Raw genomic sequence first — 22,012 nt, 5'->3', positions numbered from 1 at the left:
TATTATTTAACCAAATTTACTTGAATCACCTAGAAACTACAGAGTACTCCTTCTCATTTCATTTGAACTTCTAATTCCTAGTAACTGCCCATTCATTTTCAACCGTTTAAACTTCTTGTTGCCTGAAGGATTTACTTGGGTGATGAAGATGTCTATAGGCCGAAAATAAGCAGGGAGTGATATGATACCCAATTGTCAAGATAGGTTGTGTCCTTTACATCACTAAATTGGCTTAAGTGGGTTGGAAGATGTTTGAATGGAAAAAAATTGTACCCGCAAAACATGCAAACTACCGGTGCCAGGAACTTCTATAAAGTAGTCTAAAGGTAGTGGTTGTCAATAATACATCTTTGCTATATACTTGTTTTGAAAATGCTTGTGTATTTTATAACTTCATAACTGGTGCCTTACGTCTGATTACTTCAGGATAGAATATTGACCCAAACACGCTGAATTAAGCAATTCCAATGCATTTTACATCCTTACTTCATTCCGTTCAATATCCTGAACAGTTAGAGCCTACAGTATTTTTGCAGATGTGAACAGAAGGTATGTTTTCACCATCAACAGTTAAATTTGTACTCTTTTAAATTTAAGAAATGATGCATCTAAGAGCCTTAGAAAATATGCACATTAGAAATGCAATTAAGCTGCAATTGTACATTTTCATGGAATTAAAAAGATTCCAACATTTAAAATAGAATGAGATTGAGCTTTATTTGAGAATGCAACTCACCAAGCTCAGATAAGGGAGAAGAACGCTAACGGGCAAATCAAAAACACAGGAATACAATATGGCTATATAAACAGTTAGCCCTGTAACTGCGTAAAAGACAAGACAGTCTATGAAGAAACGTCCAGACAAAGGAAGGATGAAACAAAATACACTCTTACAGGTCATTTGTATGCTATTGTATTCATGGACTTGTTAAATTACACACTATTATGCTGTTAAATGTTTCTTCTTACATGTGTATGAAAGGTTTATCTTCTCTATTTCCAAAATAAATGGCTTTGTATTTTTAAAGTCACTTGTTCCATTTGCTTTTCTGATACTGTGAATGTTTAACATAGTCAAAGTAATATAATCAAAACTGTATTTTACATAATTTCTTTTCTCAATTGTAGAAACACAGAGACTCTGGTTTAGGTTTTATAATGTTCTAGTAATTGGTAAATATTATCCAAGGGAAATATTTATAGAACTTTCTTCATACTAGTATATACATCTTGTAGTTAGTTAGGCGTGACAGAATATCAGGCTTAATTGTATTTTAAAAGTTGTGTTCCTCAGAACATTTATTGGGTCTGTTTTCATCAGATAGAGACAACAACAGTAACGCTCAAGGAGAATCTTCTTTAATCATCAAATTAATTTTTAAGTGTCACATACTGATTTCCAGTGTGGTCATTCAACTCTTGAATTTCTTTTTAGGTCCATTAGTTAAGTCTCCATAAAGTTAATTCTGATGAAATCAGTGCTTTGGGTTGGGTTTTTTTTTTTGGGGATTTTTGTTGGTTTCTTTTTTTTCTTCTTCTTTTCACTTTTTTGCAACTATCAACACTGCTGATGGTACCAGACCTAGATAAGAGAAAAAGTTACAAAGTCAATGTAGATCTCTTCAATTTGTCAAACATTTGCCTTCAAGAATCACTTTCGACTTTTAATTCTGTATTCAATTTACTATCAGACGTTTTATCTGATATATTAAAATAGTAGCTAGATTTAAATAGTTACTTAGGCAGACGTAAAATTGAACTTATAGAGGAAATCTATACAATAGATATACACTATCCTTTTGTAAATAAAATAAAGTTATATCCAGAAAATGATTTTAACATTTAGGCTTCAGTGTGTGTGGTTGTTTTTCTTGTTCATTTTTCACACTCTTGTGCTTGAATGAATTGGCTAATAAATAGTTTATGACTTAAACACAGACGAATATGTTTTGCAAGTGGCTGCATCTCCTAAGGATTGTGGGGTCTTGACTTTTCATATGGTACACAGCTTGGATCTGTAAAATGACTGATTCTAGGTTATGCTATGAAACTCAAGTTTATAAACACAAATGCCTAATATACACTTCTTAGCCACCGAAGACAAATGCCATATAAGATCCAAACTTTCATTTTGCATTGATATTCACAAAAGACAATACAAACAATAAACTCTTTAACACCTTAATGCAGAATTCACAGTAACCATTCAAAATAAAAGAAAAAACTTTGGTAATCTAAAACCAGGTCTACATATTAAAAAATAAGAGTGAATTCTTTAAGCCACTACTTCATGTCAAACCTTCAAGATCAAATTACCTAAAAGTACAAGCTGACAAGAAAAAAAATATTCTCCTAGTGAAGTCTTAAATTGGGGAAAAAATTAAAACCAAATAACTCTTCCTCAACAATTTTAAAATTGAATTTACTAAAACCAACTTAAATAACCTTGAACCTGTGGCATCATTTAGTGCTTTATACATTTAATATGCCATTATGCCACTCGTTTCACAACAACAAAGAAATTCAAGATCCTAGTCAGTGATAGCAGATTATGTGAGCACTATACATGATGTTCATAGTGTAGACTGTACTGATTTTATGGCTTAACAGGCCCACAATATTACGATTATTTGCTTTGGCATTTGAGGTGTTCAGACAAAAAAGCGCTGGAGAAACCTATTAACCATCCCACCTCCTGCTTTAGGACATTGCTCTCGCTTACACTGCAGAGGATGTAAACGCTGTTCTGTGAAGCCGTGACTATAAAGACCTACAACATCTAACCTACAAGTGGGGTAAACAAGTATATACAAAGAAATGAATAGTCTCTAATTTTTATGGTAGTTTAATTTAAATGGAGAGATACAGAATATCAACCAAAATCCAGAAAAAAAACACACACTACATAAAAGTCATAAATTGATTTGCAAGTCATTGAGAGAAATAACTATTTGATCCCCTACAACCCAGCCAGAATTCTGGCTCCCACAGTCTGATTAATTAATTGATTGTGGCACACAGCCAACCAGTTACAGATACTCCTGATCTCAACTTGTTACGTGTATAAAGCACAACTGTCCACAGAATCCATTTCCTCCATTCCAACCTCTCTACCACCATGGGCAAGTCCAAAGAGCTGTCAAAGGACATCAGGGGCAAGATTATGGACCTGCACAAAGCTGGAATGGGCTACCTGACCACCAGCAAGAGGCTTGGTGAGAAGGTGACAACTGTTGGTGCGATTATGGAAATTAAAGTATGACATGCACATCAATTTATAACTTTTATGTAATGTGTTTTTTCTGGATTTTGGGTTGATATTCTGTCTTTCTCCATTAAAATAAAAGTACCATAAAAATTAGAGACTGTTCGCTTCTTTGTAAGTGTACAAACTTGCAAATTCAGCCGAGATCAAATACTTATTTCCCCCACTGTATTCTCTAGACCTGGTTCCATGTGACTATTTCCATTCTCCAATATTAAGGGCTATCCATGTGGGATGTGGGATGTCAATGATGAAGATGTCAAATAGGCTACAGAAAGAATGTTTCTGCAAGCAAAGCATTTAGCTTAAATGGGAAAATCTTTGTAAATTGTCCACAGAATAATGCAGAAAAATTAAAACCTTTATGGTTTTACTCTTAAATTTTCTCTAAACACTTTTTGTTCACCTCTTGTATTTGCAAAGTGCTGTCTACCAAAAAGACACCTTTCCCAAAGACCTTTTTCAACATTATACAAGCTGTATAGATTTTTCTAAGACAGAGTTTATAACAAACATACCAAGTTCTTGTAAAGGTTTTTCCATATCTTCCTCTGTAAACAGCTTTCTAGGAAATGTCGTCATGAGGTTAAAATCATCTATGCCAGAGGTCTGATTCATTTGCACGTATACTCTAACTGCAGCCAGCTGTTCCTTGGCCTTGAATGTGCTTGTCATTACAGATCCATCCAACAACCGAATCTGAAAAACAATTAGAAGGTCCACTCCGATCTCTCAAAGAATTCCCAACTGCTTACTAATGATATTCAGTATACAAACATATACTAAAGCAAAAGATGATTCTCCCAAATGACAAATTTTAATAGTACTGTAGCTTGTACATGTTTTGTTTATAGTGGTACATTCTCAATCCAAAAATATTTACATATAAAATAATCCCAAATGATATATGCAAAACTTCTGCCCTCAGTCCCTGCTACACAAATCTCTATGACTGTCTTATTGTGCTTCAACCTCTTCAGGACACATAATATGTCTAGAATCATTTAGGGGGTTGAATACCAAAAAAGCACTTCTAAATATATATAATCATCTAGGTGGCAAACCTGTAGACTCAAAAGAGTCTCTTTCTGCAGGTATACAATCTGTCAATAAAATAATCCAGGAGATAACTTGCAAAGTAAACATTGTTGGGCACCTGCTTATAGGTAATAACAAATGCACACGTATATTTTACAGGATCTGCTAAATGCTTCATTTGTACAACTTAAACAAAGAATTCCTTTTGATTAGATTAGTCACTATTTTGCAAAAAGCTATGAAAGTTCTCTTAGCTTGTACAGTCTCCAGATAAATTAGGATACCTGTATCCGGCACTCATCATACTCGCGCTTTGCTGGTGGAGGACCTTGGCTTGCAGGAGCAGAGACAGGAACAACATCAGCAGGAGATGACGAAGGGGTTCCACCTCCACCAAACTAAAAAAATATATATGTCATTATTATTGGGATAATAAATGGCCCAGAGATGGTACTGGCCAGTACCTGAGAGAAAATTACAGGTTGTCACCTTATTTTTACTTTTCAGCCAAGTCTTGGAACAGTAAAAAGATTACTATAAAATTAGAAGATATAAGACACACAAAGTAACTGCAAGATTTTTAATAACTTGTATGTTAGTTTACTTGATGAAAAATTCAAGTGGCTGAACTGTACCTCAAATATTCAGCATGGTAAAAGCTAAATAAATACGCAAAATTACATGAAATGCACATAATCCTTGGTTCTCGGTAAGAAGCTAAATTAAATTTTTTCCAGGAACATACTCAAATAATAAATTTTTTTTGGCAAAAACATTTCTGGCTAAAAACCATGACAAGTACTCAACAATACTATCTACTAAGTAATGGCAAGTTTTGGAGATTTGCAAAATTCACCGCATTTGTAACCATCTAAGGAAAGTCCTCCGCTAAATCTGTTTTTAATGCTACAGCAATCAGAACAATGTAAAACAAAAATATTCATCAAAAATTGCTCCTGGGCACTGTACAATGGCTAACCCTGTGCTCTGACCCCCAAAGGTTCAGTATATCAAGGTTGTTTGTTTAGCTAATAGCTAGGCTCTCCCAACATCTCATACAGTTAATTCTTAAAGGTTGTCTAAAGGTTGTCTTAAAAGTTTCTCCTTCACCTACAGGTCTTGGTAGTTTTTTTTCAGTTTCCCATAACACTTTGTATAAAGAAATATTTCCTTGCTTCAGTTATCCCCTTAATTTCCACTGGTGTCCTCACATACGCAATTAGCCATTTAGTCAAAATAATTTATTGATGCCTTGGTGAATTTATAATCTATGTTTTGTACGATTTCACCTAACATTTTATTTGCTTTATTAATTGTTTCTGCATATTGCTCAGATGATGAGAATGTTGTGTCAACATAAACCCTTAAATCCTTTTTGAAGTTGTTTACTGTAGGACAGTGTCTCCCCTGTTGTATCTATAATAGATGTTCCTTTTGCCTACATGTAGCACTTTACACTTTTTTGCGTTAAACTATATTTTGCAATTTAATTAAAATTAGTCTTTGGCATGGCAGTGGGTCAAAGGTCTTTGGGAAGTCAAAAAAAATCGTGTTGTATACTTCACTTTTGTCAGCTATCCTAGTAGCCTGTTCAAAGAAATCAAGCAGATTGATCTGGCAGTCCATACTGCCTTTCATGTTCACAGTACACAGTATTAGATAGATAGATAGATAGATAGATAGATAGATAGATAGATAGATAGATAGATAGATAGATAGATAGATAGATAGATAGATAGATAGATAGATAGATAGATAGATAGATAGATAGATAGATAGATAGATAGATAGATAGATAGATAGATAGATAGATAGATAGATAGATAGATAGATAGATAGATAGATAGATAGATACTTTATTAATACCAAGGGGAAATTCACATAATCCAGCAGCAGTATACGGATACAAAAAAAACAATATTGAATTAAATAGTAAAAAAAATGAATAAAAATAAAAAAGCAGACAATAACTTTTGAGTAATGTTAGCATTTACTCCCCCGAGTGGGATTGAAGAGTCGCATAGTGTGGGGGAGGAACGATCTCCTAAGTCTGTCAGTGGAGCAAGACAGTAACAAAAGTCTGTCACTGAAGCTACTCCTCTGCCTGGAGATGACACTGTTCAGTGGATGCAGTGGATTCTTCATGATTGACAGGAGTTTGCTTAATGCCCGTCGCTCTGTCCCAGATGTTAAACTGTCCAACTTTACTCCTACAATACAGCCTGCCTTCTTAACAAGTTTGTCCAGGCGTGAGGTGTCTTTCATCTTTATGCTGCCTCCCCAGCACACCACCGCGTAGAAGAGGGCACTCGCCACAACCGTCTGGTAGAACATCTGCAGCATCTTATTGCAGGTGTTGAAGGATGCCAACCTTCTCAGAAAGTATAGTCGGCTCTGGCCTTTCTTACATAGAGCATCAGTATTGGCAGTCCAGTCCAATTATGCATACATGCTACACTAAAATTTCACCAAAATTACACAGTCCAAATAGTACAGGTATAAAACAGACAGCAACACACCTATGAAGAGATAATCACATACTCTTCTCTTACTATGGCTTCTACAGTATAAAACATTAAAGATAATAATCGTGTTTAGAATTTGTCTATAAAAAAGGCAAAATATATCTACAGCCCTGTGGGGTATTAAGATTGTATGTCTGTGTTTTTACCGTTGCAACGATGACAATGTCTCTTCCCTGTTTGACCAAGAAACTGCGCACCAATTTTATGCACAGTACTCAAAGAGGAGTCCCGTTGCCTTAGCTGCTGTGTGTTTCTATCTGCCGTCTCCATGCCGAGCTCCAAAGACTTTCGCTAACGTCAGATTCATTTCTGGTAACAGTTGACGCTGACAAGCCTCACTCCACTCTACTTTACTTCTTTATTGAACAACGCCCACAAAACGTTTTTGTTACTTTTCAGCTTCCAACTACAGCAACTCCAAAATACCAAAAAACACAAACATACAATCTTAATAAACCACAAACCCCAATTCAACAAAAGTTGGAACACTGTGTAAAATGTAAATAAAAACAGAATGTAATCTTGTAAACCCATCTTTATCTATACTAATAAAGGGCAAAGCCCTCACTGACTCACTCACTTACTCACTCATCACTAATTCTCCAACTTCCCAAGTAGGTAGAAGGCTGAAATTGGGCAGGCTCATTCCTTACAGCTTACTTACAAAAGTTGGGCAGGTTTAATTTTGAAATTCTACGCGTAATGGTCATAACTGGAACCTATTTTTCTCCATATACTGTAATGGACGTTAGCTCGACGGCCGTGGGGGCGGAGCTGCGTGTGACATCATCACGCCTCCCACGTAATCACGTGAACTGACTGTGACCGCAGTACGTAGAAAAGAAGGAAGAGCTCCCAAAGCGCCGAAGAAAAACGCTGAATACTTTATTCACGAGATACAAGTTTAATGAGAAGACACAAGGTATAAACGAGACTTTGGATCACTTTGTAACGGAGTTAAAATTGCTGTAGCGAGAAACTTTTAAGTGCCAGGTCTTAGCTAACATTAAATAAAGCCGTGGACATCGCAACATCACACAAGAGAGCAGCTCACGTGAACTGACTGAGCGAATGCAGTGATCACTTCCATGCATCAAACCTGTTCAAAAAACGCATTACACAATTGACAAGGTGATGGCTTTATATGTCGTTCGTTTATAAAACAGCGGAGAAGCTGTGTAAAGGCTGTTTCACAAAAAACAGCGGAGCGTCTTATATGAGCAGGCAGTCAGCTAAAGAAGGGAATCAATAAATATCTATAATCGTGATAAACAAGCAAAAATAATGTACAAGCCACAGATTAAATAAAAGAAATAGGTACCTGAACAGTAAAGTAAGTCTCGAATAGCCACAGAATAACTATAAGAATCGTAATAAACGAACAATAAAACAGTACAGAACCGCGAAGCAAGGAGAAACGATGGCCTTATATGGCGTTCATTTATAAAGCAGCAGAGAAGCTGTGTGAAGGCAGCTACACAAAAAAACAGCAGAGCGCCACACTCTGAATGTATTCCTGGCATCACCGTTATACCCTCTGATCTCCCATTTCAATTCAAATGCCTCAAATTTCCAGTAAGGCTCTGCTTCGCGATGACAATTAATAAGTCTCAGGGACAGACCCCACAAAAGGTTGCCATTGATTTGAGGCAACATTGTTTTCCTCCTGGACAAAACTATACGTTGCATTCTCAAAATTAATCTCAGCGCACAGCTTGGTCATATTGCAACCGGAGTGCTGAACTGACAACGTGGTATACAAAGAGATCCTTAACAGATAGTTATTGGTATATTTTCCCTCAGTTTAAAAAGGTTTTCTTTTCTTCTTAATAAAAATTTAAAAGCAGTTCTTCGTCGCTGCGAAGTGCTGGGATTTTGCTATATACAGCATATATATATGTAGATATATATGTATGTATGTATGTGTGTATATATATATATATGTGTGTGTGTGTGTGTGTATATGTAGATCTATATATATGTGTATGTGTATATATATATATATATATATATATATATATATATGTAGATGTCTATATATATATATATATATATACATATAGATATGTGTATGTGTAGATATGTGTATATGTATATATGTATATGTGTGGGTCTGTGTGTGTGTGTGTATATATATATATATATATATATATATATATATATATATATATATATATATATGACAGCAACACTCATAACAGTGACAAAACAATTACATTGACAATCATGTTACGTTATTTTTAAAATGTTTCCTTTTCTTTTTCATAACTTCTTTAACACACTAATTCTCTGGTGCGAAGCGCGGGTATTTTGCTATTTCACAATAGAACACAGAAAGCATATCAAATGTTGAAAGTGGGACATTTTACTATTTCATGAAAAATATTATTAGTTTGTTTTGAATTTGATGGCAGCAGCACATCTCAAAAAGTTGGTACAGGGCAACAAAAGGTTGGAAAAGTAAGTGGTACTAAAAAGAAACAGCTGGAGGAGCATTTTGCAACTAATTAGGTTAATTGACAACAGGTCAGTAACATGATTGGGTATAAAAAGTGCATCTTAGGGCTCATTTATACTTCACACTCAGAACGCATACATGCCCGCATCATGGCTGCCACGCGTTCCCAGCGTTCATTTCACGCGTCCTCTGAGCAGGTCCTCAGAAATTAACGCGACGCGTGCGCGAGTTGCAGTACCAGCAAAAAGTCGGGGGGTGCAGTGTGCTAAAAGTCGGAACGTGACGTTAGTATCTCTGTTTACTATCTACATGTGACAGAAAGCCTCTATGCAGATCCTACGGGATGAATGCTTCGATGTGGTGAAGCAAAATGCTGACATACAGATGCATTCGTGGTACTTTTATATTCAAGCGTCGCATATTCCCAATCGTAATGACAAAATACATTTTAAAAGTCTCACATAGCATCTTTTGTGCCGTCTTTTTTTTTTTTTGCAACTTGACAACAGCTACATGATGCATAGCGCTGTATTTGAGCCACTGAGAAAAAAAATAAAGGTGAAATTTCAGCTTTAATTTTGAAATAGTCCACTTTAACCTCGTAGTTTACTTGATCATTAATGCAGACCATCGTAAACGTCATCCCAGTTTTTAATCGCTACGAGCTTCTTGGACCTGACAGCAGTGGCAAGCAGCAATAGATCACCACACATTAAATGTATGATATTCCAACTCTCTGCACATTTAGAATCTTTAGATTTGTACTTGATACCACTTTCATGATGAAATGCATTGAAGTGTGTATGTTTCATTTTACATATAATTTTGTTTAAATAATGAATACTGTTAATAATTACACACATGGGGGTGTCACGGTGGTGGAGCGATAGCACTGCTGTCTCGCAGGGACTTATGTTGCTGCTATTTCCTGCTTGTATTCCACACTGTGCTCCGGTTTCCTTCCAAAGATATGCAGATTTGGGGATTTGGTGCCGCTAGTGTATGCGAGTGCTAGTATTCACCTTGCGATGAGCTGAGGCCTCGTCCAGGGATTGTTTCTCACTCGTGCCCAATGCTTGCTGGAATGGACACATCCCTGGATTGATGGATTTAATCAATAAACATAATTTTCAGAAATATTGCAGTAAGGTGTCAGGTATCAGAATTTAATGAGTGTTCCAGGAATTCACAACACACGGACGCTGAACATGTTCTCATCGTGATAGTATCTCGCACTGCCACCTGGTGGATTCCTCCAGATTAACATAAAGTACGCACGCAAGTATAAACACTACAACGCCTGCGTAGCAGCAGCGTCCACTGCAGTATGCGTTGCGTCCCGTGAAGTATAACTCCGGCCTAAGAGTGTTATGAGTCTCTCAGAAGTAATGATGGGCAGAGGTTCACCAATCTGCAAAAAATTCAGTCTTTTGTGGAACAATTTCAGAATAATGTTCCTCGACATAAAATTGTAAAGACTTTGAATATCTCATCATCTACAGTACATAATATCATCAAAAGATTCTGAGAATCTGGAGGAATCTCTGTGAACAAGGGACAAGGCTGAAAATCAAATCAGGTGGCACTGCATTAAAAAAGACACAATTCTGTCAAGGAAATCACTGCATGAGTGCAAGAACACTTCAGAAACCACTCTCTGTGAACACAGTTCACCATGCCATCTAAAAATGCAGGTTAAAGCGCTGTCATGCAAAGAAGAAGCCATATGTGAATATGATCCAGAATTGCTGCCATCTTCTCTGGGCCAAAGCTCATTTAAAATGGACTGAGGCAACTTGAAAACTGTTCTGTGGTCAGATGAATTGAAATTTAAAATTCTTTTTGGAAAAACATGGACACCACATCCAACAAGCAAAAGAGGAAAAGGGGCCATCCGGCTTGTTATCAGCACTCAATTCAAAATCCTGCATTGGCAGCTTGCACATCTGGAAAGGCACCATCAATGCTGAAGGTATATACAGGTTTTAGAGCAACATGTGCTCCCATCCAGACGTCTTTTTCTGGGAGGACCTTGCATATTTCAGCAAGACAATGATAAACATCATACTGCATCTATTAAAACAGCATGGTTTTGTAATAGAATACTTATATTTATTAGAAATGATCATAGTATTAATTAATGATAATATTCCAATTTTTGTTAATTAATCAGTGGAAAGCACCTCGAGTTTCATGTAAATGTATGATAAGGTGCTAAATAAATAAAGTTATATTATTATTTTTTATAAAGTAGAGTCCAGATGCTGAACTGGCCTGCCTGCAGTCCAGACCTTTCACCAACTGAAAACATTTGATGCATCATGAAATGAAAAATACGACAAAAATTAATCCTAAATCAGACAAGAATGGGACAACATTTCTCTCCCAAAAGTCCCACAACTGGTCTCCTCAGTTCCCAGATGTTGATGGACTGTTGTTAAAAGAAGATGGGATGCTTCACAGTGGTAAACATGGCCCTGTTCCAAATTTTTGAGACATGTTGCTGTCATCCAATTCCAAATTACCTTATTCTTTTCTTAAAATGGTACATTTTATCAGTTTAATCATTGCATTTTTTTAATTTACATTTTACACAGCATGCCAACTTTTGGAATATGGGTTGTACATACAACTTCTTTAGTCACCTGACAAATATGAATGATGTCATGTAGACTGGCTTGAGTTGCCACGTATCAAACACTTAATCATACCTTCTTGGCTCTTTCTGCTTTGTCCCTCTCAATCTTTTCTCGAACCCGTTGCCTGTAGTGGAGAAGCAGAGAGACAGTTTAGCTGAAGGTAAGTAAAGACAATGTAAAGCAAAGACATGTTCATGTAATATAACAAACGTTTTGTGACCAACACGTGACCTTTCCTTACATAAAACTGATTTAGCAATTTTCATCCCATCACAATATTTTTACCTTTGCTTATATCACAATTATATAGTCACCCATTCTGACACAATGAAAGAGACACACAGAAACACCACCCTAGAAGTGATTAAATCATATTCATTGATTCCGCAAATGTTTAAATCCACTGAATAAAAATGTTGACTCAGCTGTGATATATACAGGAACACATATGAGGAAATTATTTAAAAAAAAAAAAAAAACTCATGGAGGAGGGGTCTTGTCTTAGGGGGCATATTTCCAGTTATCCTGCTGAAATTAGCAAGTAGCCAGTGGTTAACCTGATAGCAAAAGGTAAACCTAGAAGACACACCAGTCCTTCTAGGGGATAGCATTTCTTCAGACTGTAAAGGAGGACCCTGTCATGAAACTCACAGAAACACCAGACAAAGGAAACTGCACAAAAGAAATAACTCAGAGTTCAAATGCCAAAGAGACTTGTTCACTAACAATATTTTGTAATGCAAGAAAAATTGAGCTTCCTAATTTTTCTTCAGTAACATAATCAATTAGAATTACTTGGCTAGCTTTTCTTCCATTTTTTCTCTCCGTCGCTCATCTGCCAGTTTTTTCATCTCCTCATCCTGCAGTTTCTGTTTGATTTGGAGCAACTCCTGTCCTTGACGGCGTCTCTGTTTCTCCCGTTCAATTTCTTCTTTTTTTTCCCTTTCTGCCCGTTCCTGTTGTTTAACCCGCATTAGTTCCTCTAGCCTGCAAGCAGAGAAAATACAAAACACATATTACAAGTGTTGAAGAAGAAACTAAAACTTAGTAATTACACCTAACATATAATCTCTTTGGTGATGCAGAATATCATTCTCAAACATGCATAAATGTCACAGGTTAGCCAAAGCTCACTTCCCAGTGTATCTGATAAAGTGGGAGGAACCACCCTAGCAAGGGTGCTAGGCCCATTACAAGGCCCACTCTCACACCCACCCACACTCAATTTCACACAGGGCCCATTTGTAATCATCAATTAACTTACCACATATGCAAGTGTTGGGAGAAAAACCTACAAGATGTAATGAGAAGTTGCAAATCGAACCAGACAAGGAAAAAGTGTGATTCAAACCCGGAACCCTGAGTCCATGAGGCAGCAGCGCCGATCAATTCATCACCATTCTGCCCTGTTATTCATCAAGCTTACCAAAAATGGATTTTATATTACTGTATACACACACATGCACACACCCATACTCTCTCTCTCTCACACACACATGCAAGGAGCCAACAGTGGGCCATTTAACTTAACATTCATGATTTTTTACAAATTGGAAGAAAATCAAAGTACATATAGGGAAAAAAAAAACAAACAGAAAAAAAAAACAGTTGACCACATACATGACCATGACTCAACATCTAAGTGTGGCAGAAAACACATCTACCTCCTATTTCATAAGACACTCTGAACAGCTTTGTTCTGCATATCCATTAGCACTCTAGTAATTATCTTGATTGTCAAATATGAATTGTGCCTTCATTTCAGTAATTCAAGCAATTCATATGAAGCACAGCCTATATAAGCATTATTACTGAAATGAATAGCTTGATGTATATAGTGGATTTTTATTACTGTAAAAAACATAAGAAAGATGCAAGTAATTTCAGCTTTTATTAACTATACACATTTTACATTATACACACCCATTATACCTACCATGGTTTCAATAACCATGCTTTACCAAAACAAAGCTGTCTAATCTAGTGATTCCAACAGCAAAATGACTTCTCATATTGTGCCTACCTTTTAACTTGCTCTCGTTTTTCTTCCTCTGTCAGAGGACGCTTAGGTTGCGCTGTTCCCTCCTCTCCTTCCTCAGCAATTGACCCTTGATGGATAAGACATTTTTATTAATTTGTTGAATCTTTTAAATGACAAAAAGCAAACAAAGTCACCAATCTTTTTTCTAAGAAAAATAATTTGACAGCATTATCAGATGCTCAATGAGAACCAAACTGCAAAATTCACAAAGATCGAAAACTATGTATATACTTCATTATATCCATAAGTATTTGAACAGTAGGCACAACCAACTTAATTTTAAGTATTTGTGCTGCCAAATGAAATACACTAATCAAGATGTGATTGCAATGTAAACTTTCAGCTTTAATTCAAGGGGATTAACAAAAGCATCTTACAAGCCATTTAGTAATGATTGATACTTATTTACATAGTCCCCCAATTTTAAAATGTCCAAACTAAAATCATCATATATATAATTCAAGTCAAGTTGGGGAGTATGCACTGGTACAGTGTGTTGCCACATCCACTACACAATAAAACAACCCCCCAGGCAGACATGCGGTCCAGTCCCACCCTCCGGAAATGACCCTCTATCTGCCGCAGCCAGGTGTTATGTAGGCATCCCCTTGGCATGGTCCAGCCACTCGGGTCCCCAACAATGAGGATCTTACGAGCCAGATCACCCTCGGGTAAACGCGCCACATGGCCGTAGTTCAGTAACTGACGCTCCTTCACAATGCAGGTAATATGCCTCATTCGGGACTCCATGAGCAACCGCTCATTCGACACAAAGTCAAACCAACAGTACCCAAGGATTTTCCAGAGAGACACAATACCAAAGGATTCCAGTTCTTCGTCTCAGGTCACTGGATAACGTCCATGTCTCGCAACCATATAGCAAGACAGGAAGCACCAGGTCTCTAAAAACTTGAACTTTCGTCTTTTTGCATAAATATCGGGAGCGCCATACACCCCTTTCCAGCAACCTCGTGACCCCCCATGCTCTCCCAATCCATCTACTGACTTCATAGGAAGAGTCACCAGAGACATGAATGTCACTGCCAAGGTCGACACTGTGCTGATGGTTGTGCCCAAGAGGTCATTAAAGGCCTGGATCTTGGTTTTTATCCAGGACACTCGCAAGCCCAGACACTCAGACTCCTCACTCAGTCTCTCGAGCACCACGACCAGTGCCTCCATTGACTCCGCGAAGATCACAGCATCATCAGCAAAGTCTAGATCCATGAATCTTTCTTCACCAACAGATGTCCCACAGCCGCTGGACCCCACGACCTTGCCCAACACCCAGTCCATACAAGCACTGCACAGAATACACCCCTGAAGAACCCCACAATCAACTGGGAAAAACGCAGAGGTCCTGCCTCCACTCTGCACAGCACTCACAGTACCAGTGTACAGGCCGGCCATGATATCCAGCAACCTCGAGGGGATCCTGCGAACCCTAAGGATGTCCCACAGGGCAGCTCGATCAAAGAAACTCTGGCGATATTCACGCTTGGCTCCAATCATAGCCAGCCCTGTCAGTGCTAGTGGCTGCATTGAAATCACCCATGACCAGAGGAGTGTCACCCTGTGGGGAACCCATCAACCACCGAGAGAAGCTGCGAATAAAATGTCTTCCTCGTCGAGACATCACTGACCACGGTCGGAGCATACACTAAGACAACAGATAAGGCACCCAAGGTGTGCCGTAATGAGTCCCATAATATGCTTGTTTAAAGGAGTGACATCAGACAACCATGAGTATGACAGCTATCAGACCAACCAGACCAATAAAAGGTGTACCACCTACAGAGATCTGTCAGTCCCCGGTCTGCGCACCTCACGCCACTGAAATGCAGAGTTTACACAGCTCCTATGACAGCAGAGGAAGATGATCATCTTGCCAGAGAGACAAGACGTTCCAATGCGCCCACCCATATGAGCCGTCTCAAATTGGAACCGGAGTGCTGCTGTGCAACGGGCGATGCCTCAGCACCACACCAGTTCCGATCCCCAACAGACCCGACCCTATTGGCTCTCCAACGTTTTCGATTCGTCCGGGGATGGGGCTCCCGAGGGCTTTCCCCCATACCCTTCATGATACGAGCAGCCTTCAGCTACTCCCGCGGAAAGCAAAAAGGAGTCATTTCTGTAGTCTCGGAGCTTTTTTTACGGTGGCTGGAGTGCCAATCCTGCCACCAACCCACCATATATATATATATATATTCAGTTCATATATAGTTCATTTGTCTTTCTACCTTCAGTTTTGCCTTCAGCAGGTGAAATGCATCATCAACTACTGGGCTGAACTCAGGTGACTGACTCAGATATTGAAGAATATTGCACTTCTTTGCCCTGAAAAGCACTTGGGTTTCTTCTGTAGTATGTTTTGGGTCACTGTCCATATGTACTGTGAAGTGCTGTTCTGTCAGTTTTGCAGCATTTGGCTGAATCTGAGCAGACAATACAGCCTTATACACTATACTGCTGCTCCTGTCAGAAGTCATATCATCATCCAACACTAGTGACCCAGTTTCACTAGCAGCCATACATGCCCATGTTATAATAATACCTCTGTCAAGTTTCATGAATGATGTGGTATGCTTCACATCATTAGCCACTCCTTCCCTTCTTATTATTCTGGTATACACCAATCAGTCATAACATTAAAATAAACTGCCTAATATTGTGTAAGATTGCTATGTGCCATCAAAACAACTCTGACTCATCAAGGTATGGACTGCACAAGACAAAGCTTTGAAAGTGTCCTGTGGTATCTGGCACTATGATGTTAGCAGCAGATCCTTTAGGTTCTGAAAGTTGCAAGGTGAGGCCTCCATGGATTGAATTTTGTTTTCCAATGCCATTGTCATGAAGGGGTGTAGGTTGTATGCAACAATCTTTAGGTAGCTAATATGTGTCAAAGTTACATTCACATGAATGCCAGTTTACAAAGTTTCCCAGAAGAACACTGCCCAGCACGTCAGACTGCCTCTACTGGCTTGCCTTCTTCCCTTTGTGCATCCTGTGGTCATCTCTTCCCCAGGTAAACGAAGCACCCAGTTGTCCACGTGATCTAAAAGAAAATGTAACTGATCAGACCAGGCCATCTTCTTCCACTGCTCCATGGTCCAATTCTGGCACTAACTTGCCCATTTTAGGTGCTTTCAGTAGTGGAGTGGGGTCTGCATGGGCACTCTGACCAGGTCTCTGGCTTCATAGTCCAATACACAGCAAGCTGCAATAAACTGAGTTCTGACACATTTCTGTCATGGCCAGCATTCAGTATTTCAGCAATATGTGCTATAGTAGCTCTTCTGTGGGATCGGATAGGACAGTTTAGCCTTCACTCCCCATGCATATTAATGAGCCTTGGGCACCAATGACCCTGTCACCTTTTCGTTTGTCGTTCCTTTGATAATTTTTGGTATGTATTAATATCAATGCATACTGGGGAAAACCCCTCAAGACCTACTGTTTTGGAGATGCCATGACATAGATGTCTAGACATTAAAATCACAATAAAGAAAATGGCGGCACGTGTAGATGCAGCAGCGTCTCAAGGTCCTAAAAAAGTGCATGTTGTCATTATTGCTATGTTTGTCTTGAATCTCTCATGTTATGATATGATCGAGAGATGCTTCAGACAATAAAATGCAATCTTGAAAAGCCTGGGTAAGATTATAGACTTCCCATACTGAAAGAGGAGCTGTACAGCCCTGGACTGCTGTGGAGATCTCTGGAGTAATTTGATAGAGTGGACACGGGTAGGATGTGCAAGAAGCAGTGTGCACAGAGACGAAAGTGGGGGAAGAGGGCAAGATTAAAAGCAAATATGAACAGACCACTTTTACTCGCTAATGTTCGCTCCTTAGAAAATCAGATGGATTATCTATGGCCGTAATTACATACGCAGCAATATGTGTGAGACTGATGTGTTGTTGGCTCCACAACAACATCTCCAACGTGGCAATCCAGCTGGATGGGCTAACATTCTTTCATGCTGATAGGAAGGCAGAAAGCTCCGGTAAGACCCAAGGTGGAGGACTATGCGTGTATATCAACAATGTGCCGTTAAAACTCACTGTTCACATCTGGTGCAATATTCAATTAATTGTGATGTGTCTGCCCTTTTACCAGCTACAGGAATTCACTGCCACTCTGGTGGTGGCTGTATACATTCCTCCCAGTTTGAACACCTAGGGGGCCCTGTGGCAGCTCTACTGTGCCATCAGTGAGCTAGGGACTGCCCATTCAGACAGTTTTATTGTGGTGGCTGGAGATTTCAAACTGCAAATTTAAAACTGTTCAGCCTAAACTCCACCAGTACATACATTTTCCAACTAGACACAAATGTTAAAGAGGCTTACAAAGCAGCTCCATGTCCCCACATTGGAGATGCGAATCACATTTCTGTTATGCTTTTTCCAGCATACAAAACAGTACTGAAATGCAGAAACTGTACAGAAGCAGATCACAGTCTGGCCAGAGGGTGCAACTGCAGTATTTCAGGACTTTTTCCAAGCACTAATTGGAGCATGTTCAGAGAAGCTGCCATATACAACGATTTTCTCATTGATGTCAACAAGTACACTGATTCTGTTCTTGGCTATATAGAGAAATGCATAGGTGATGTCACAGTCATCAAAACCTCCACATCTTGGGTGAATCAGAAGCTGTGGATGACATCAAAGGTCCAGAAAAAGGTTTAGAATCAGGAATGCTGCCTTCAGATTGGGGGACAGAGCAGCCCACAGGCTGGCAAGAACTGACCTCTTCTGAGCCATCAAGAAGGCTAAGATGGAGTACACAGATAAAATTCGGGTAATATTTTGTGACTCCAGAGACACAAGGCACATGTGGCAGGGGATATGGGCCATAATGGACTATACAATAACACCACAGGTGATGGTGAGCATGCACGTAACATTATGTACAGCTAATGTGGGGAAGACACTGAGCAGCAACAATCCACATAAAGCTGTGGGACCTGGTAACATACCTGGTCAGGTTTTAAAAGACTGTGTTGCTGAATTAGCAAGTGTTTTTACAGACAACTTCAACATCTCTCTCCAAGAGGCTGTCGTACCTGCACAGTTTAAGATTGGCGCTATCATTCCAGTGCCCAAGAGAACAATTGTAATCTGCCTCAAAGACTACCAACTATTTGCCTGTGGCACGACCTCTGTCATAATGAAATGTTTCAAATGACTAGTCATGGGTCACATTAAAAGCTAGCCACTCATGTTCACTGGACCCCTTACAGTTCATGTATCATGCCAGTCGGTCCACAAATGATGTGCTCACACTTGTCCTATACATAATACTAACCCACCAGGAGAAAAAGGATTTTGTTTATTGACTTCAGTTCAGCCTTTAATAAAATCATTAGCAGCTAATAGTGAAACATTCTATGCTCGGATTGAGTACCTCACTTTGAAACTGGATCTTGGACTTCTTGTCAGAAAGACAACAGACAGTAGTACTTGCTGGCACTAAGACATTGTGCACCATCAAACTGAGCACAGGGGCTCCTCAGGGCTGCGTGATCAGACAATTGCTCTTTACTTTGCTAACACATGACTGTATTGCCAAATCCAGCAAAAATCAGCTTATTACGTTCGTTGATGATACAACAGTAATAGGACTCATTAATAATAAAGATGAAGCATCTTACATAGCAGAGGTGTACCAGTGAGCTAGTGTGGGGACAACAAATCATGTCTAAAAATGTCAATAAGACAAAAGAGTTGATTGTGGACATCTGGACAAAGGCTGAATATCCCCCACTGCATACCAGTGGCTTTCCTGTAGAGAGGAACAGCAGAACAAAATTCTTGGGCATGTACATCACCAAGGATATCTTCTGGGCTCTCAATACCACACACCAGGTGAAGAAAGCTCAGTAGATGTTGCACTTACTCAGGAGGCTTAAGTGAGGGAGATCTCCTCCCAACCTCAACAGGTTCTATCAAGGCACTACTGAGTGTCCTGAAGAGCTGCATCACATCCTGTTTCAGAAAGTACATTGTGTCCGACAGGAAGACTCTGTGTGGTATAGCGGGTCCGCAGCTTCAAAAAAAAAAAGGGCCAGTTTCAAATCCATGGAGCTGCGTAGCTCTCCGTGGGCGCAATTGCATGAACACAGGGAGTTAATAAGGTAGTTGGAGCGAGTCACGATCGTTTGCAATTGCTTCATTGGCTTCCTGCGGCATGTGATTAAGGTGCTGTGCCCACGGAGATGTGCGTGTATATATACGGGTCAGCAGGAAGAAGAAAGCCGACCTCGGAGCCAAGACGGAGGTCAGCCAAAAGGAGCAAGTAGCTGCTGAGTCTCTGCCGGCTACGTGAGCAATGGGTGAGCCGGGGAAAAATAGAAGGAGGTGGACTGAGATCAGAAGAAGTTAGTCGGCATTTTTTAACCTCTGATTTTAACTGCTTTTTTTTTTGGATTTATATATGTAATGTTTCTTTTCTGAACACTGCACAATTGACACTTTTGTTGGTTTTACTTTTGTTTTGACTGGTTTTTAAATAAAGGGACTCAAGCACTTTTTCCGCCGTCTTCTGGCATCATCAGAGAATTGTTCTCATTTGTCAGCTCATCTCGGTCATAAATATTGACGGTGTTGGTTCCGCAGACTCCCATGTTGGAAGTGGGAGTCTGGAGAGGACCAGCATCGTCACAATTTGGTGGCAGCGGTGGGATGAGCTGGCAGTGGGGACCGAACAGCAGAAGACCAATGAGCCAGTGGGATTGGTGCCCGATGATTGGAATTTAAAGAACCCATGGACCCAAGCCAGAGGAGGACATTTTTTAAGGACTGAGTTTTTTTAAGCCATATTTATTGCTTATTTTATTGTCTTTTGAACGTTCTTCTTTTAATGTCCTGTTTTTACAAAGGGGGGCTTGGGTTGTTTTTAGTGTGGGATTGTTTTAGTGCTTTCATTATTAGTGGTTTTAGTGCAGTGGTAGTGTGGCTGAGCCGCAGACCTGGGCTGCCAGTTGCACTGGGTTAGTAGTGGTGTGAAACCTTTCCGTGCAGTAGGGGGTCAAGGGGGAAGGTATGTGGTATAGCAGGTCCGCGGATTCAAAAAAAAAAAAAAAAGGGACCAGTATCAAATCCATAGAGCCGTGTCGCTCCTCAATGGGCATGATTGCATGACTGCAGGGAGTTAATGAGGTAGTTGGAGCAAGTTGCACCTGCACATGAAGATGCAATCATTCTCAATTGCTTCATTGGCTTCCTGCGGTGTGTGATTAACACGGATTTGTTCATTTAACTTTTTTATTCCCACTTTTTACTGATTTTTATGGATTTATATATGTACTGTTTCTTTTCTGAACACTGCACAATTGATACTTTTGTTGGTTTTACTTTTGTTTTGACTGGTTTTTAATAAAGGCATTTGAGCACTTTTTCCACCATCCTCTGGCATTATCAGAGAATTGTCCTCATTTGTCAGCTCATCTCGGTCATAACTATCGATGGTGTTGGTTCCGCAGACTCCCAAGTTGGAAGAGGGAGTCTGTAGCGGACCGGCATCATCACACTTTGTAACGTGTGGCGAGGATGGCTGAGAGGGTTATTGGGGTCTCTCTCTCCCCTCTACTGGGAACACTTTTAAAGACAGTGCAAGAAGAAAGCCTCTGCATTATGAGAGACTCCTCACACTGCTATCATGAACTGTTCAATCTCTTGCCAAAAGGCAAGAGATATCACTCTAGAAAATCAAAAACAGCCAGAATGTGCTTCTTTCCCCAGGCAAAAACACTGCTAAATTCTCTGTAACATGCATATATCAAGCCAATTTTTATACACATAGTTAATTATTTTTAGCCATAGATTTGACTATTTTATGTAAGTATTGGTTGGACTTTGTGAATTTAGCACTGCCTTGGTTTTCTTTTTTTGTGTTTTTTTCCCCTTTCCTTTTTTGCATATTTTCTGGTGTTGAATGCAATTTCATCCCACTGTATTTTAGGTACTACTGGAATGACAAAAACCTGAACATGAATTTGGCCCTTGTCAACGTTGCTCAGATTCATACGCGTGCCTA

General features: G+C 39.2%; 1 protein-coding gene across 3 annotated transcripts in view; it reads right to left on the bottom strand.

The window, feature by feature from the left end:
* Positions 1–1,270: 1,270 nt before the first annotated feature.
* Positions 1,271–22,012, bottom strand: part of ubxn1 (UBX domain protein 1) — a 28,725-nt gene continuing 7,983 nt past the window's right edge. For all 3 annotated transcript variants that reach the window (XM_039769350.1, XM_039769349.1, XM_039769351.1), the window contains exons 5-10: positions 13,949–14,033; positions 12,721–12,912; positions 11,998–12,049; positions 4,588–4,701; positions 3,784–3,964; positions 1,271–1,582 (exon numbers count right to left, since the gene is read on the bottom strand). In XM_039769350.1, the coding sequence (XP_039625284.1) occupies positions 1,542–1,582; positions 3,784–3,964; positions 4,588–4,701; positions 11,998–12,049; positions 12,721–12,912; positions 13,949–14,033 (665 nt within the window). In that variant the 3' untranslated portion in view covers positions 1,271–1,541. The remainder of the gene's footprint in view (positions 1,583–3,783; positions 3,965–4,587; positions 4,702–11,997; positions 12,050–12,720; positions 12,913–13,948; positions 14,034–22,012) is intronic.

This window comes from Polypterus senegalus, chromosome 11 (genome assembly GCF_016835505.1).
Source record: "Polypterus senegalus isolate Bchr_013 chromosome 11, ASM1683550v1, whole genome shotgun sequence".
NCBI classification, from domain to species: domain Eukaryota; kingdom Metazoa; phylum Chordata; class Cladistia; order Polypteriformes; family Polypteridae; genus Polypterus; species Polypterus senegalus.
This window is presented reverse-complemented; position numbering and strand designations above follow the sequence as displayed.